Source organism: Pongo abelii, chromosome 3 (assembly GCF_028885655.2).
Source record: "Pongo abelii isolate AG06213 chromosome 3, NHGRI_mPonAbe1-v2.0_pri, whole genome shotgun sequence".
NCBI lineage: Eukaryota > Metazoa > Chordata > Mammalia > Primates > Hominidae > Pongo > Pongo abelii.
Window position 1 is genome coordinate 161,433,894 of NC_071988.2, and position 18,169 is coordinate 161,452,062.

The 18,169-nt window shown below is 42.0% G+C and overlaps 1 protein-coding gene across 1 annotated transcript in view; it reads right to left on the reverse strand.

Annotated features, from left to right (window-relative positions):
• Positions 1–257: 257 nt before the first annotated feature.
• SETD7 (SET domain containing 7, histone lysine methyltransferase) overlaps positions 258–18,169 on the reverse strand; it is a 50,743-nt gene continuing 32,831 nt past the window's right edge. Inside the window, exons 5-8 of the mRNA XM_002815156.5 lie at positions 17,513–17,594; positions 14,467–14,584; positions 12,084–12,241; positions 258–6,068 (exon numbers count right to left, since the gene is read on the reverse strand). Of these exons, the coding sequence (XP_002815202.1) occupies positions 5,888–6,068; positions 12,084–12,241; positions 14,467–14,584; positions 17,513–17,594 (539 nt within the window). The 3' untranslated portion in view covers positions 258–5,887. The remainder of the gene's footprint in view (positions 6,069–12,083; positions 12,242–14,466; positions 14,585–17,512; positions 17,595–18,169) is intronic.

Sequence of the window (18,169 nt, forward strand, 5' to 3'; positions counted from 1 at the left end):
TACCCTTACCATGTATGTATTCAATCTGACACTTTCTGTTGGTGTGGCTAATCCTTCTGGATTTATGGGTGTATGTGGAATCATATCAAATCCTCAGCTCTTATTAGAATGCTCTGAAAATGATAAATGGCTAATAATATTTTAAAACAACTTAAAATGTAAAGTTCACTTAGTAATTTAAATATACAGGTAGACACATTATAAGAAAACCATTATTGCTTTTCTAACTTAGATGACCGAAGGAAGACAATGACAGATGATTGTATATTTTGTTTAATACTTGCATTGTTTCTATAGCGCAATTATAGCAATCTTTAAATTTACTTTCATTACAAATATTTGTCAAGTTTTGTTTCAGAAACATTTTTCCTACTCTCTTGCATCATGCACCCAGACACACTACAAAAAACTCATTCATAACACAGTAAGGGCAAACATTATTCATGTAAACATCTTTCATTAATTTCCCATAATTTAAAAAAATCATAGAATTATAGATATTGAATAAGGCTCATAGTTTTAGTTCAAATTCCACAAGAGACCAAAGATGCTCGTTAACTGTGATGGGGTTAACTTTTGGTTGCAATAAATGCTGAAAGCATACCCCTGGCTTCTACTTCTTAAACATACCTCACGACCTAATAAATGTATTTCAGGATAAAGAGAGAACATAGAAAACCCAGGAGGAAACTTTTGAAGAAGGGAGCTCAGAATCATGGACATAATTTTCCTATGTGATAAGCAGGCATTATGTAGTCCCTGTAGCTTCCCAATACATGAATCAAGGTTGATTATCGTAACCCAAAATGTAACCAAGTAGATATGTTGATACATTGGCATGTGTGTTCGTATTGCTACTATACACAGTGAAAATTTATCCTAATATGTATCATTTCATTATACCCAGGACCAAAGTGGAAAAAAAAACCCCACTCAAGTTGAATATCATCATAAAGGAGTTTTTGTTTGTTTGTTTTTTCAATAACATAAGAGTCAGGAGAGTTGGGAGGTATGTCCTAGGGATGTGATTGACTCTTGATATTTAACAACTTTGAACAACTGTGTGTAAAGTCACAGACAGAGGAAGCAAGGATTTTTGTTATCGGAGGACGTCTCTCTCTCTGGTTGGAAGTTTGGTGCTTGGGTGCATAGTCTTCCAGAGCTGAGACAGGAAATGTACTGTGCTGAGAAATGGGCCCCTTGCCAGATGCTCCCTTCTCCTTCCTCTCTGTGAGGTGGAAGTCAGAAGGTAGAGATTGCTGGCAAAACTGTGAAGTCCCACCCTGGGGTTTGAACCCCAACTCCACTGAGGGCAGCCTCCCTGACGTGTGTGACTAGGCAGTAAGGGTGGCGGTTGATGGCGGCCGGGAAACCGAGTTTCAAGGTTCACATGGCCAAGTCTGGCTTCTGATTCTGCTGCCCTGCAAAGAAATTGTGCTCCAGATAACTGCACCGGTGTCTCTAATGCCTCTGATTCACTCTCAGGCCCCTCAAAGGCCTGCAGTGATATCACTAAAAGGTGAACACACCTCCATTAGCACCTAACTTCCACCAGGAAGCGGCTGAGGCACTGGGGAAGCCTACGAGCTCTCTCCACGTCAGGTGCAACAACGCTGAGGAAGTTGCTGAGAGTCAGAGTTATTGTAGGCTTTTGATTTTTAAAAATCAAAATTGATCTGCATTACATCTCAATAGACTCAGATAATTCTCACCAAAATTTTTGTAATGTGTTTAAGTAGCACTGGAATAATTCAACTTCATTTAAATATATTCATTCTATCATGAAAATATTTCATACAAACATCTATTTACATACAAACACATTAAAATTTGTGAAAAGGGTTCCCACCCCTGTGGTTGTATGGCTTGAAATAGTTTCATTGCTTTGAATATGTATGCACACATTTGGCAAAAGAAAACTATTACAATTTAGTATTTTTAAAATTAAAAAAAGTGACAACGAGTTTCCAAATTCCTGAAGGGAAAGATAAAAGAAAAACAATAATAATCTATCAAGGTACCCCAAGTAGATGTAAATTTGATATACTTTGTGAACCTTTGATCTGTGGCAAATAAACATTACAACTGTCAGTCTTGCAACATAGTTTTGCTTGTTTTTCTAAAACAAAAGATATCTGGATTCTAAGTCACTACTCTTAAGACAGAAGCTTGAGGCAACTGTTTTAAAACAAAGCAAAACAGAAAACGATACATCTACCTTCTTTGGAAGATTTTAAATGCATGTTGCAGTGAGTGATTTAAATTTTTATATATTAAATGAAATTTACTAAAAGTGCCACATACTGTCTCCCGGAGAAGACAACCCTTTAATTCACTGTTCACAATTAATGCAATTTTAACAGTTATATTTAAATGTTAAAAATGGTTACATTTGGCCTCATTGGCCTTTCTGGGTGGGTCATTGGTGATAAGGAAATAGTTTTTCGAGTGTGAAGAACCCCCATAGGGCAAATAGGTTTAACTACAGTCCTAGACAGGTTCAAAGAGCTCTTGGAAAACTAATTTCCTTCTTAGTGTCTCAGGTAGATCAAGGATGAAGCAAGTTAAAATAAGAATAGGTACTACAAGACTCAAGAACTCCTCACTGCTTTCTTTTTGATCTCATCATTCCTTTGTGCCGGAAATTCAATCTTTCCAGTTGTTTTTGTTAGTCCATTCAAATGTCCATTTGGGGACATGCTCCTACAGGTTAGTTCCTATTCCTAACTCTAACACAAGATAATATTTCATCACAGAAAAGATGCTAAGGGAAGATCTGGTCATGCAGGAGATGGACTGAAACAGCTCTGAGTGAATCTCCTTGAGATTACGGTGTCGCACACACACATAGGCTCCCGCTGTTTTTCAGGAGAGCATAAAGTTATTTCTTTATTCCCCACCACATGGAATCTTCCATGTCTGCTGTGATTCTGATGCTGATGAAATGACCAGATGCAGCGGCTTCCCGACATATTTCCTTCCCCAGCAGATGTGAAGTAGAAAAATACATTCTGAGTATTCTTTTCCACTTGCGTTTAGGTTCAAACAGGAAACAAACCCTTCCGTCCTCAGCTGTTAATTCCTTATAGAACCTCCACTCCCTTGACTTCTTTCCCTACCTACAGAACTCAGTGAATCTCAAGCCCCACTCGATTCCAACCTGCAACGGAGCCTTACATTTGGGAGTATGTGTGTGTGTGAGGGGAGGGGTGGGGAAGACAGAGCCAGAGACATAAGCAAACGGAGAGGCACACACAGAGGAAAAGCCAGATGAGGAGGGTCCCAAAGACATGCACAGAGCCAGAGAGACTCAAGAAAGGACACTGCAGAGGACTCGGAACAGGGAACAGGAGAGGGCAGCTGGGGCTGCTGTTACCCAGGACGCCCAGGTGTTCTCACATATGCAGAGAGAAGAGGAAAGAGAGCCGGCAGGAGAAAGAAGAGCTGGAAGACACAGAGAGTATGAAGAGAGTTGGGAGGAAGACACAGTGAGGCTCAGCGTGGGTGCATTGCTTCCTCTGATTTGCGTGGAGGTCACAGACACACTGCTGAGTTTTAAGCTCAGAGTGTTACCATTCAATATCTCATCTGAAGAACTGATTAGCAGACTAATCACTACTTACAACTCTTCAATTCCTTTTATCCAATTTTGAAAAAAATTCCATTTGAATGGGATAATTAGAGTAGCCCCCACTTAGGATGTAAATTGTACCCCACTGCAGCCAGGACCAGAATGCTATCACTCTCAGGAATGAAATCATTCAGAGCATAGCTGCATCGGGGGCATGACCAGCACTATCCTCTCCCTGACCGCATTCCCTGACCTGGCTGCACAACCCACCTGAGCGAGGTTAATGCAAGCCATCTTTCTCCTGAAGACAGTCACTCCCTTTGGGCACATTTAAATTAAAGCACCTATCGGAATGCAAGTCCAGAGGCCCTGGCCCATCTGTCACAGTGTATAGAACGGTCTCTTTCTACAGAGTAAGAGTGACCCTATCCTGGTGCCTTTAAATCTAAAAACTCTATTCAGTTCCTTTGGTGGGCAATCTTCCTGGAAGCACGGACAACTTCCTCTCATGGGTGAACCACTGGCTTAAGCTTTCAAGCAGGGATCCAACTGGATCTCCCTGAAACCACTGCCACCTAGCTGCAAAGCATGCAACCGGGTGCTCTAGGAAGCCTGGCCTTGCAAAGAAGGGAAGAGCAACTCTGTCAATGTGCCCAGGGGCCACCTGAAATGAAAGCCATGAGCAGCCTGGGATTAAGCACTTTTGTTGTAGTCCTCATAAAGCAATGTGCAACTGACAAGAAATAGCAAACTTTCTTCTGCCTATTTCCTCACTCTTCTTCCACTGAAGCCTTCTCTCATCAGCTGGAGCTCACTATCTGCTACAGCTTGGAAGGCCTTAGCTTTCCAGACCAAACTGACTCAGGTGACAGGAATCACAGCTGACAGCTGCAGATCAGCACAACAGCTGCTCTCCAGTCCTTCCAGCCGCTGCATCGAGGTGTCTAAAAGAGACATAGCTATGGCATGTGGTGAGGGTGCTTATAAAAAACAAAACTCTCAGAATTCATTCAGAGCAATCCCAGTGATGTTACAGATCTAATTAGCTAAACTAAAAAAACAGAGGTTTTCTCCTTATTTCTGCAGTTGTGATTACACATGGCTGGCAAAATGGCTGAAATGCTATTGATAGTGTTGCTTTTAAACTATACAGGTGTTCAGTCTTAGTTTACAATGTTTTGAAGCAGGTAAGTGCTTTGAAATTACAATGATGAAGAGTTTTAGCATCAAGGTTTGATTTGTACCTAGTAATCAGTGTGTCTGCCTTAGTAGTACTGACTAAAAAAAATTTTTTTTTTGAATTCTGTTAGAATTCAAATTTGCTATTTGACTTTTGAATTCAATGCACTGTGCCACAAGCCTGACCGCGCTATGTTATGTACATTTAATGTGTACTCAAGGGGGAAAAAATTACTAGCACTATTGAAAATATTGCAAAATTGCCATAGTTACCGCTTAGAAATACTAGTCTTCTTCTCTTCTTTCTTAAAGTATATATTACAACTCTTCCATAACTTAATGCAAACAAAGTAAATTCATTTCTTCTCACATCTTAAAGCAAAGATATCTTTGTTTACATGCGAGAATAATATTCTATAGTAATACCCTGGCCCTATGAGCCAGTACTTTATATTAGGACATAATAATAAAATGATGATATAGAAAGAACCAGAGAGACCTACACACTGCTATTGATGCAAAAATCCATTTGGAAGTTTTCTCTTGTAAAGGGTATCTAAGAAAGAGAATAGGGCTGAGGGGTGAAATGACTTTAGAAGTGGGCTTCTATTCACTAAGAAAAAAACAAAGCCATTCTATTGCAAGATACAGATCAAAGGTTAAAAGGCAAATTATACTACATTTAGAGAATAAAGATGTAGTAATTGTCAACCCTTAATACGGCACATATGCAAGTGTGGTAACACAATTTGCACTGGCCATAGGAAAAAAGCACTATGGAAAAACCACTGACAAAAAATGACTGAAAAACCCCGTTTCCCTGTTTCAGTCTAATCATTTGGCATCTCTGAATGTGGTACAGATTTAGACTTGAACCACCAAAGAACATCACGCTGTCTTATGTCAAATGCTCGACAATACCTCTCAGTAGGACGTTGTTGCAAGGCTAGCTAATTTTAAATCTGGTATGAGTAATACAGTCAAACCTAGTTAGTATGCGAGAAAGTCGTTGCTAACGCATGGTGAGAGGATGTGACATCACAGCATGAGCAGTCCCTGGTTGTCCCATTGTCGGATAAACGTAGTGCATAGATCCAAGTTTCTATTCCAGGTCTCTGAACCCCAAAGCCAGGCCTTTCACTTTTGCTGGGTGGCCTGGAAGGCCTTCAGCTCCACCTGGTACCACTCAGGGGCTTCAGGCCCACTCTTCCCGGGGGGGCTGTGGTCATAGCCATAGGCAACGGTGAGCTCTTCATCGGCCTCCACTGCTCTCAGGGTGCGGATGCATTTGATGGGCCCAAAACGGGGGTGGACAAACCTAAACATCAAGATGCACACAGTCATTCCCGGGCCAGACCAGGAGGTCGGAAGCAAAGGCTAGGGAGGGGCTGATACAGGAACCACCCGCAGGCACTCTTCCCTGGGCACGCCTGGTATGTGCCCAAAGTGTGGTCACCCAGCATCAGTTTCACCCGAGAGTTTATTAGACATGGAGCATCTCGGCCCCATCCCAGACCTGCTGGATTGGAATCTGCATTTTAGCGACACCCCCAGGTGATCCACTGGTGTATTAAAGTTTGAAAAGCACTGCTCTGTTTTTTAAAGCATATTTGGCACCTTGCATTTATAAACCAACAATCATGATCAACAACAAAAATCTGTCGTTAATGAGAACTCAGATCCAGTGCAGCCCGCCAGCATTTGAGCTTGTCTGGCCAGCAGCATCAGATTACCTGGCTGTATCTCAGAGAGAAGGCTTTACCAGAGTGCTTTTGGAGTTGTAAGAAAGAGCCCTGTGGATTTTCAAAGGCAAAAACTCTGTATTCCACCCTATACATAGAGAGGAAATATTATTTTCTAGCATGAAAGTAGATGAAGATTTCTTCCCAAGAGGGAAGTCTAGACCTCTCTGCCAACCTGCTTATTTAGTATTTCCCTGTGAAGCATCCTATGAAGGGAGCAGTATCTCCTTCCTACAAGTCCTCTTGGGACCAGAAATGAGGTTAACACTATGGCTATGTTCATTTGCCAAAGGCTCCCAATCCTGTTCATCTGCACAGCTCCCTGCAGAACAGACAGATAAATAAGCAATAAATAGACTTAGCTCACCTAACAGCTGCTGAAATGGATATATGTAAGGCATGGCCAGGAAGAAATCAGCTTTATTTTTATATGCATCTGGTCAAATCAATCTCATTCATTTAGAGTCTTTTTTTTTTCTTATTCTTTTTTTTTTTTTTTTTTTTTTTTTGAGACACAGTCTTGCTCTGTTGCCCAGGAGGGAGTGCAGTGGCATGATCTCGGCCCACTGCAACCTCCACCTTCCAGGTTCCAGCAATTCTCATGTCTCAGCCTCCCAAGCAGCTGGGATTACAGGTGTGCGCTACCATGGCCAGCTGATTTTTTGTATTTTTAGTACAGACAGGGTTTTGCTATGTTGGCCAGGCTGGTCTTGAACTCCTGGCCTCAAGTGATTGGCCCACCTTGGCCTCCTAAAGTGCTGGGATTACAGGTGTGAGCCACTGTGCCCAGTTTATAGTTATATTTTGAACAAAGGGTTGGTGAAACAGCAAAGGAGAAGGTTCCAGGCCGTAAGGTAGATTGGTGCTTGGCGGCTGGACATGGTGGCTCACATCTGTAATCCTACCACTTTGGGAGGCTGAGGTGGGTGGATCACTTGAGGTCAGGAGTTGGAGACCAGTCTGGCCAACATGGTGAAACCCCGTCTCTACTAAAAATACAAAAATTAGCTGGGTGTGGTGGCGCATACCTGTAATCCCAGCTATTCAGGAGGCTGAGGCACAAGAATCGCTTGGACCCAAGAGGTGGAGATTGCAGTGAGCTGAGATTGCTCCAATGCACTCCAGCCTGGATGACAGAGTGAGACTTTGTCTCAGAAAAAAAAAAAAGATTGCTGCTTGGGGCATGATAGTAAGTACTCGGCTGGTTCCTTCTATCAGTGGTGGAGGAATGGGCATGTCTGTAGCTTTGGGGCTTCTTTTATGTGGAGTAAAAAGGAACAACCTTTACCTCATACCAAAGGGGCCTCTATGCCCACCCTCTTGGTTATCATATCATGTTTTGTGGAAAGGACACTTGGTGTCAGAAGACTTTGGTGTGAGTCCTGATTCAACACATTTTTACTGCGTCCTCTTGGAAAGTCCACCTCATATCTCTGAATGTCACTTTCCTCATCTGCAAAATCATGATAATACTAGTAACAGTTATCCCACAGGGTCTTTGTCATGACAAAATGGGGTCACATATAGAAAGCACCTTATACAGTGCCTGGCACAAAGTAGGATTCAACTAATATTGGTTACTGCCTGCCTGTGAGCATGCATGTGTGAACACACAAGTGAACAGAGTTATCAGCCTGTACTCCACCACAAAGGAGATGCCTGGACTGCGGATTCAGGAATTCCTTATGAAAATCACAACTCTTTGCTTAAATTAAAATATTTCCCTTGGCTGGGTGCAGTGGCCCATGCCTGTAATCCCACCACTTTGGGAGGCTGAGGCGGATAGATCACCTGAGCTCTGGAGTTCGAGACTAGCCTGGGCAACATGGCGAAACCCCACCTCTACCAAAAATACAAAAAATTAGCCAAGGGTGGTGGTGCGCACCTGTTGGTACCAGCTACTTGGGAGGCTAAGGTGGGAGGATCACTTGAGACTGGGAGGCAGAGGTTACAGTGAGCTGACATTATGTCACTGCACTCCAGCTTGGATGACAGAGACCCCATCTCAGAAAAAAAAATTAAAGTAAATTAACATATTTCACTAAAAAAAAAGTTCCTGAAATACAGGTTGGTTAACCTCTGGTACACTGAAAAAAACAAAAAACAGACGCTGTGTTGAATTTCCGGGCCTAAAGCTTCTCTTATAATCCTCTTTTATTTTCATTTTCCTGTTCATTATCATCATCATTTTCAGAGTGTAGATAATGGACAGACTGAAAAGAAAGAATTCAATTTCAGGTGTTGATTGTTGAAGATGACCCGAAGGCACAGTGGTTCAGAGCCTTAACTGCTCTGCCTTGGAGACCTGCTTTTCCTGTCTGTGATCTCGATGGTGATAGCAGTGGCCTCACTGAGTTACTGGGAGGACTGAATGAGACAATGCATGAAGAGCATCTAGCACAACACCAGCCCGGAGTGAGTGGTCTATAAGCATGAGCTACATGATAAGCAGTCAAACCAAACCTCTGTGCCAAGTGGCTTATCCTCTTGTCTACAGGTTGTCTAGGAAAGCAGCTCTTATCTATTTGTCCACTTGGCATTTTGTACTAGATTGCATTTCAAACAGCTTATGGAAGTGTTTTGTTTATGTTAAAGTGTACATATCAGGGCCAGGCGCGGTGGCTCAAGCCTGTAATCCCAGCACTTTGGGAGGCCGAGGCAGGTGGATCACCTGAGGTCAGGAGTTTGAGACCAGCCTTACCAACATGGCAAAAACCCGTCTCTACTAAAAATACAAAAATTAGCCAGGCATGGTGGCGCATGCCTGTAATCCCAGCTACTCGGGAGGCTGAGGCAGGATAACCACTTGAACCTGGGAGGCAGAGGTTACAGTGAGCTGAGATTGCACCATTGCACCTCTAGCCTGGGCAACAAGAGCGAAACTCCATTTCAAAAAAAAAAAAAGGGTACATAGCAATACCAATGATTTTTGAAACAAATGAATACCATGAATTGGTATCTGAATTTCATATTTGGTTATTATTCAAGTAGTCTTCTCATTACCCCAAGTAACTAAGATTTGGTCACCCTGGGCTTGCTTGCAAACAAACTAACAAACAACAATAAACAAAATGAAAACCTGCAGAGTACAGGGACTTGGTTTTGTACAAATGAAACCTTCTCTTGTCTCCTGTGCTGTCTTCCTTTTGGTGAGAAAAATCATGTCCTTGCAATGAAATCAACAACCTGGTTTGTTTTAAAGGAGTAGCCTTCAGTAGCATTTATGATTGTTTGTTACCACCCCTTTAAAGGGTTGTTGTTAAGCTGTGTGCAGCTTGGAATGACGCTTTGGCCTAATTCATCCTGGCCATGAAAGCCTTGGAGTTAATCACAGTGTCAGTTTCATTTCACATGACACATGTCCTTTGCCATTTCTACCCGTCCTTTAAACAGAAGTTGTAGCTTCAGTGCTTGTTATGGGCTGCCAAGGAGAGCAAGTCGTTGCCAGGAAAATTTTTAAGCCATTTCAAGGATGCAGGGATGGACATTCTTGAGGAACCTCCAAATCCTGGCAATTTTCCTGCAGATTAAATGCACATGATCTGATTCTACTTATGCTAACAAGCAAGATGACTGAGGGACTGCAAGCTATAACTGAACAGAAAAGGTTGCAGGCAGCTCACTGGCTCCCAAGAAGAACTGGCATTCTCAGGCCAAGCTAAGGAGAGCAATGATGATGGCACAAAGAATCCCAATTATATCCTCTAGAGAACAGTCGGAGATGTTTGGCTTTGGGAAGAACACGTTCAGGGGTCATATAAAAACTACTATAGTGTTTGTAGGGCTACCATGTAAGACAGTCTGACATGGGACACAGGAAAAAAAGGGAGACAATTAGGGCCAAGGGCTGAATATTTCAGGGAAACCCATTTGGGCTCATTATAAAGAACTTTCTAGGCTGGGGGCGGTGGCTCACACCTGTAATCCTAGCACTTTGGGAGGCTGAGGTGGGCGGATCTCCTGAGGTCAGGAGTTCAAGACCAGCCTGGCCAACATGGTGAAACCCCATCTCTACAAAAATACAACAATTAGCCATGCATGATGGCAGGTGCCTGTAATCCCAGCTATTCGGGAGGCTGAGGTGGGAGAATTGCTTGAACCTGGGAGGCAGAGGTTGCAGTGAGCCGAGGTCTCACCATTGCACTCCAGCTTGGGAGACTGAGCGAGACTCCGTCTCAAAAAAAAAGAAAAACAACAATGAAAAAGAACTTTCTAGTCATCAGAGCCCAGAAGCTAATTTTGTAATGTCTATTCCATTTGTCTATTTGTCTGGACCTTTGTGGTTAATGTAAGCTCCACACCAATGGATGTTTCCAAGAAGAGGTTCAATGAGCAGATGGAAGAGAAGGCTCAAACTCTAAGAGGATTATTTGATTTAAAAAAAAAAAAGCTTTGTTAATATATAATTTATATACAGAGTGTAAATATATGTACTCTTTTATATATATTTACCTTTTGAAGTAGATAATTCAGTGGCTTTTCAACCACTGAATATCACAAATACACACAAAATTCGGCAACCATCACCATCATCTAATTTTAGAACACTCGCCTTAGAACATTATAATCAGCCCAAAATGAGACCGCAGTGAGATCCCATACCCATTAGCACACACTCCTCATCCCCCCTCCCCAGCCCTAGGGAACCACTAATCTACTTTCTATCTCTGTGGATTTCCTACATTTTGGACATTTCATATAAATGGAGTCATACATTCTTTCACTTAGCATAGTGTCTACAATTCTCATCCATGTGGTAGCATATGTCAGTACTTCATTCCTTTTTACTATCAAATAATAGGGACTCTGATTTTATAGGTCTTTTCCAACGCTGAGATGTCATGCCCTAGGCTTAGGACTTTATTTTCCTTCTTCCTTTCACATCATAAAAGGGCTCCTGGCCGGGCGTGGTGGCTCACGCCTGTAATCCCAACACTTTGGGAGGCCGAGGCGGGTGGATCACCTGAGGTCAGAAGTTCGAGATCAGCCTGACTGACATGGTGAAAACTCATCTCTACTAAAAATACAAAAAAATTAGCCAGGTGTGGTGGCTCATGCCTGTAATCCCAGCTACTTGGGAGGCTGAGGCAGGAGAATTGCTTGAACCTGGGAAGCAGAGGTTGCGGTGAGCTGAGCTGAGATCTCGCCATTGCACTCCAGCCTGGGCATCAAGAAAGAAAATCCATCTCAAAAAAAAAAAAAAAAAAAAGGGCTCCTTCATTTTCTCCACTGTCCAGAGTAATTTAAATTTTTACTATTATTTCAAATAACACTATCTTTAATTGTCCAGAATGAGAAAACTGAAGGACAAAAAAAGCAGCTATAAAACAGCAACCCCTCAGTATGGTATACTATTTCCATACCATTTCTCCTCTTCAAAGCACTTTTCATTTCTTAGATTGCCAAAGCCACAGAGTGAGGCTGTTTAGATTTTGAGTTTCAAGTCATAACCCTGAGGCCAATGGCAGAGGACCCATGGTCATTCGGATGAAGCAGCCTTTATCTGAGGCAGAATAACACCTTTTACTCCCCTCCTCCGTCTCAGGGCCCTGAAGCATAGATCCGCCCCAGCAGCTGCGGGTAATACTTACATATCGTAGATGCAGTTTGGAGTGAAGGAGTGATTTGCCTTGTGTCCCAAGGAGGCACAGTACTTGGATACGTGGTTATAGGGCTCAGGCACATCAATGACCGTTTCTTCATCGAGGGAGAGGGTGTTCCCATTAAGGGCCCAGTCCCTGCTGTCAACCTGCAGAAAACAAGAAAGTGAGCCTTAGAGAGGACCTTTCTCCCCAAAGTTCAAAGGACATCAGAGATATTAACTCATTTATCTTATTATTATTTTTGTTTTTGAGACAGGGTCTCACTCCATCACCTAGGCTGGAGTGCAAGCAGCGTGATCTTGGCTCAGCACAACCTCTGCCTCCCAGGTTCAAGCGACTCTTGTGCCTCAGCCTCCTGAGTAGCTGGAATTACAGGTGTGCACCACCGCGCCTGGCTAGTTTTTGTATTTTTTGTAGAGACGGGGTTTCACCATGTTGGCCAGGCTGGTCTCAAACTGCTGACCTCAGGTGATTTGCCCACCTCGGCCTCCCAAAGTGTTGGGATTACAGGTGTGAGCCACCACACTCAGCCAAAACTTCAGGGTTTGAGCACTACAAAATGAAATAAAACAAAACAAAACAAGGCATGTCTCCACACACTGAGAGTGCAAATGACATGTGTGGTCAGTGCCAGGCAGCTCGACTTACTATTTGTTCATTTTTCCTTATTCTATATGAAAAAAAAGGATTTAAAGTCCCTGATGAATACACACACAAATATAACTAGATAACTTGAATTAAAAGTAGATAAAGAAGAGGAGGCAAAAGAAAAAAACAAAGTAAGAACACAAATGGAACCAGAAATGTAAGGGATGCAAGAATGTACTCAAGGAAAGTCCTCCACCTTTGTTACAGGTGGGAAATCACTGTGACCAGGAGGCAGCCATCAGTTACCGGCATGCCTTCTTATCTACAACAGGGGTTACTAACAGTGTAACCATCAGGCTTCTCTTCTCCAAACCACTCCTGACCAACTCACCCCAGGAGCTGGTGATGACAGCAGCCCAGCCTTTCGAAGCCAACAGGATGACATTTTCATACAAAACTGTTGACTCTCAAGGTATACCATTTCCCCCACTGTTAAATTGTAATTGTGCTTTTATTCATATGTGATACTCCCTCAACTGATGTTTACTAAGTGGTACCATGTGCCAGGCACTGTTCTAGGTGCAGGGGATACAACAGTGATCAAAAGTGGAAAAAAAGCCTCATGGACCTTAATATTCAAAACTAGTCATGTGATACCGATATGTGGCACTTGGTACCATCTACCTTATGCTGCCATTAGTTGTGTATTTTTCTTATCTTCCCAACAGAATCTAAATTTCATTAGGGCAAGAAGGGTGTCACATTCATTTATACAATAGAGCATAAGATCAGCACAAAGCCAGATTCTGCAGTTTGAAATCTTACTTGAACTCTGCTATTTGCTGTATTTTTGACTTTAAGCAAGTTGTGTAATCTCTCTAGGCTTCCGTTTCCCTATCTGTAAAATGAGTAAGTAAATAATATATCAATATCCCAAAGTCACCTTTTGTATGCTGTATTTCTCTGGATTGCTGACAGAAGTCTGGCCTTTGCATGGGACACAGTCTGACAGACCACAGTGCAGTTTGAAAACATCGCCCTCTTTTGCCTGTGCAACTGCTTTGAAAGTGTAATAACTTTATTATTTCACAGCATTTTCCCTCTTACTGCTCCATAGGAATAAATGCAAAGGTGAACATAAATGTGGAATATTAGCCATAAGCTTAAAGTCCCATACACGTAATATAAGTCAGACAAGGAAGGAGCGCATAAGCTGTGCTAAAAACATTGAACTTCTGCCCTTAGGCAGACACTTAGGGAAATTAACTGTAAAGTGAAGAAACAAAAACAGAAAACATATATGAAGCCTTTGAAATATATCAAAGATTGTATCTTAAAGGTAAGAGGTGATTCAACTCTTTAACATTTTGTTTTTAATTTTTTTTGACAAAAGAACTCTTCCTGACAAAATGTAGGCTATAGTATGGCATGGCTTTTGCACAAGAAGATGTAGGAGGCCTTCCTATAAAGCACCCCACCCAAGGTCATGAGTTAGTTATTTACAGAGTCTGACTGGATCTCAATTTTTAGGACATTGGTATAGTCTAATATACCAATTACTGTCCTATTGATGGCATCACCCCACTCTCTATAAAATAGCTGTGGAACTTTAAAAAAAATCGTATTAAGGCTTAAAATAAAGAGGAGGAAAATGTCCAATCAATTTTACAAAAAAGCCAATCTGTTTCTTTAACTTTCTAGTGAGTACTAAGGTAAACGGATTTTGTTTGAAGCAAAGCCCTTTAACCAACAAAGTTGATTTTCCACGGTCAGCCCCACTCACCTCTTGGTGTGTAATTCGAACTCCATTATAAAAAGACATAACAGTATTAGGTCCCACAGCTACCTTTGAAAAAAGTCCTTCTCCAGCACTGGAAATGAGAGATTCAGCAACATAAACCCTAAATCGAAAAAAGAGTTGAATAGTGACCTTTTCAGCTTAATATGTCATTCCTTACATCAACTGCCAAAATATCATTAAGGCTACTGAATCCAAAATGTCAATTCACAACCCAACTAAGAAGGGAGGGAGGAAGAAAAAGTTAAACCACAATATTTTGGCATTGGAAATTAAACAAACTGTAGTTACGTCTCTTTTAAGAGTGGTGTTTAAAATTTGCTTTCTAATATAGAAATTATCATTATATTTTCATAAAGATGCTCAATGAGGTATTTTTTGGAAGAATTTTATGTTTTTAGTTGATGACAATTTTCACTGTCTTACTGGACAAGTAAACATTTTTTCAAAGTTAATTAAAGCTATATCTAAGTTTGTCAGTGTTAGATGGGAGGGAAAGGAGGCTGTTTTAGTTAAGCCTCAAGATGTATCTTCTATATGCAACAGTGACAAACAATTAATAAGATATATCCAATACGCATTTCCCAGCAAAAGGGTTCATAACAGGGGTCAGTTAACTACGGCCTGAGGGTCCAATCTGGCTGCTGCTCATTTTTGTAAGTAAAGTTTTATTGGGACACAGCCATACTCATTTGCTTAGTATTGCCTATGACTGCTTTAGCTCTACAAAAGCAGAATTGAGTAGTTGCAACAGATATTATACGGCTTGCAAAGCCTAAAATATTTACTATGTGGCCCTTTACAGAAAAAGTTTGCCAACCACTGGTTTATAAGAAAACAGCTGGTCGGGTGTGGTAGCTGATGCCTGTAATGCCAGCACTTTGGGAGGCTGAGGCGGGTGGATCACCTGAGGTCAGGAGTTCAAGAGCCCCCTGGCCAACATGGTGAAACCCTGTCTCTACTAAAAATACAAAAATTAGCTGGGTGTGGTGGCAGGTGCCTGTAATCCCAGTTACTCGGGAGGCTGAGGCAGGAGAATCGCTTGAACCCAGGCGGTGGAGATTGCAGTGAGCTAAAATCGCGCCATTGCACTCCAGCCTGGATGACAAGAGCAAGATTCTGTCTTAAAAAAAAAGAAAAAAGCCCTCATAATTATGGAACTGGATTTAATCAGACACTGGGATGGAATGACCCTACAGGAACTGATCATCTGTAATTTTAGTTACATGGCTCTTATGCTTATTCATGAACTGGAAGACTGACTTATTGCTTTCAACTCTTTACTTCTTCCCTGGATAGAATTATATATATCCTGCTACTTTGCCATGTGACCTTGTAGTGCCTCCCTCAGGGTGGGTGGAGGATACATCCTGCCCTACTGACTTCTCGCTTGGCCATCTGATCTGCTTTGCTGGTAGAACACAGGCAGAAGTGGCTGCAGGCAAGTCTCACGTGTGAAGGGCTGGGGCAAATTTCTGCTGGCCTCCTCCAGACTTTTCACTGTCTCCACTAGAAGAATATGCCCTAGGGGGCTGTTGCTCCGTTTCTCTTGTAAAGAAAACATGTGAAACAGACTTGAACCCAACTTGAAACCTGGCGTCCAGCCTAGGCCAGCTGAGCTTACCTGATTCCAGTCAAAAGTGGCTGAACCTCAGCCAACCTACAGAACTATGAGTGTAAAACAAAATGTTTGATTCTGTAAATTACTGAAAGTTCTGAGGGCATCATTATGCAGCCTCATCACAACAATAATAACAGAAAAGACTAACACGTATGGCTACGGTCTTGTGTTTCGGAGCTAACAAAGAAGCTAAACCCTTCCCTTTGTAACTGGGTCAGAGCCTCATGTCAAAAAAGAGTCCATTCATCATTGTGACATTGTGGGGTCAGCCCTGTCAGTTGAATGGAGGAAGAGGCCTATTTCTCAGATGGGAACAGAAACTGAATGGGAGGTAAGCCATGCTTACAAAACACGAGGCAAAGAGAAAACCAATTTCAGATAGTATGCTTATTCATAAACAGATCTGTTGCTAAGGAATAAGAAGAATCCCAGAGAGGGTACCAGAAAAAGCCAAATCAAGACTCAAGAGCTAGAGTTTAGCCATCCTCATAAATAAGACATGAAGTGGAACAGGACGTGACCCTCTGGGAGTGGGCTTACAAACCAGAAACTTGTCATTTATAAGCTAGAATGTTTTTATGCCTCTTACACTTTCTTTGTTTCACTCTTGTCTTCTGTTTGTGAAAAAAGAAATTGTCTTGTGTTCCAGAACACCTCAGCTGGACTAAGATGAAATGGAGGCATCCTGTGTGCACAGGCTAGAGCTTTAAAGAGCATGAAATGTTCCCCTAGAGGGCCAGCATGTGACTGCAGCACAGACACTAAGAAAGGGAATGCTCGGCCAGGACATAGCTGGCTGCCTGGCCCAGCTGCTCTTTTTTTTTTTTTTTTTTTCTTTTTAGATGGAGTCTTGCTCTGTTGCCCAGGCTGGAGTGCGGTGGCATGATCTCAGCTTTGCCTCCCAGCTTGAAGCAATTCTTGTGCCTCAGCTTCCCGAGTAGCTGGGATTACAGGCATACGCCACGACACCCACCTAATTTTTGTATTTTTAGTAGAGATGGGGTTTCGCCATGTTGGCCAGGCTGGTCTTGAACTCCTGACCTCAAGTGATCCGCCCGCCTTGGCCTCCCAAAGTGCTGGGATTACAGGCATGAGCCACCATGCCCGGCCTCAACTGCTCTTTCTACCTGGAGGTTTTACTCTAGGACAGACACACAAGCTGTTCTGTGATTTATGGGTGAGGAAACTCTCTTATAGGGTCAGATTCTACATAAGAATAAAAACACTCTTCCTCAGAATATAGAAATATTTATTTGAGGGTTTGCAAAGGAAAAGGACACTTTAATGAGGAGCTTGGTCTGAGCTGGAACCCAGCCTGGGCAGAGAGCGACAGAGGCACATAAGTTCCTACCACTAGGCTTATTTAACCTCACATAAACAGTGCAATGAAAACCACAAGGAGGAAATTACCTTTCTGATTCATAAGGATCTGGAAGAAGAGCATTGGTAGAAATGCAAGATGAAGTCGACTTATCAAAGTGGTACACTGAATCTGAAAAGCAAACAAAAATACCAGTACAGGTGCAGAGTTAGGGAAGAGCATTTATAACACTTCTCTCTATTCATGGGACAACAAAGAGTTAAAAAACCAAAAATCTTAATCAAGTTATACCAACTAGAATGAAGTTCTTCAATTTAAATGGATACATTTTAGATTTACTCTTCAGTTTTATTTTCAGGCCTTCATGAACAGCCATCGGATGCATCTCTTAACATTCCAATTCACTCTTGAATTTTCCTTATTAAAATGACTTAAAGGATGCTTGGGAATCAATAAAATGCTTTGTCATGAAATCTGAGATCTCTTGGCTCAGATCAAATTTGATGATGGTTTTAAATTTTTCTGGTGGTTTTCTTCATTACAGATACAGTCTACAGAATCCAACAACTGAACCCTGGCAGTTGTCTCCTTCACTAAGAATAAAATTCTGCCTCACCAGAATTAAGGAGAACAGCACTGCTTTTGATAAAGCATTAACAAAGTAATCTCCTTTCTATTACGGTGGTTCAGAAGCCAATTAGTAATTTACTCTAGAAATCAAGGCACACAACCACCCTAGAATGAAC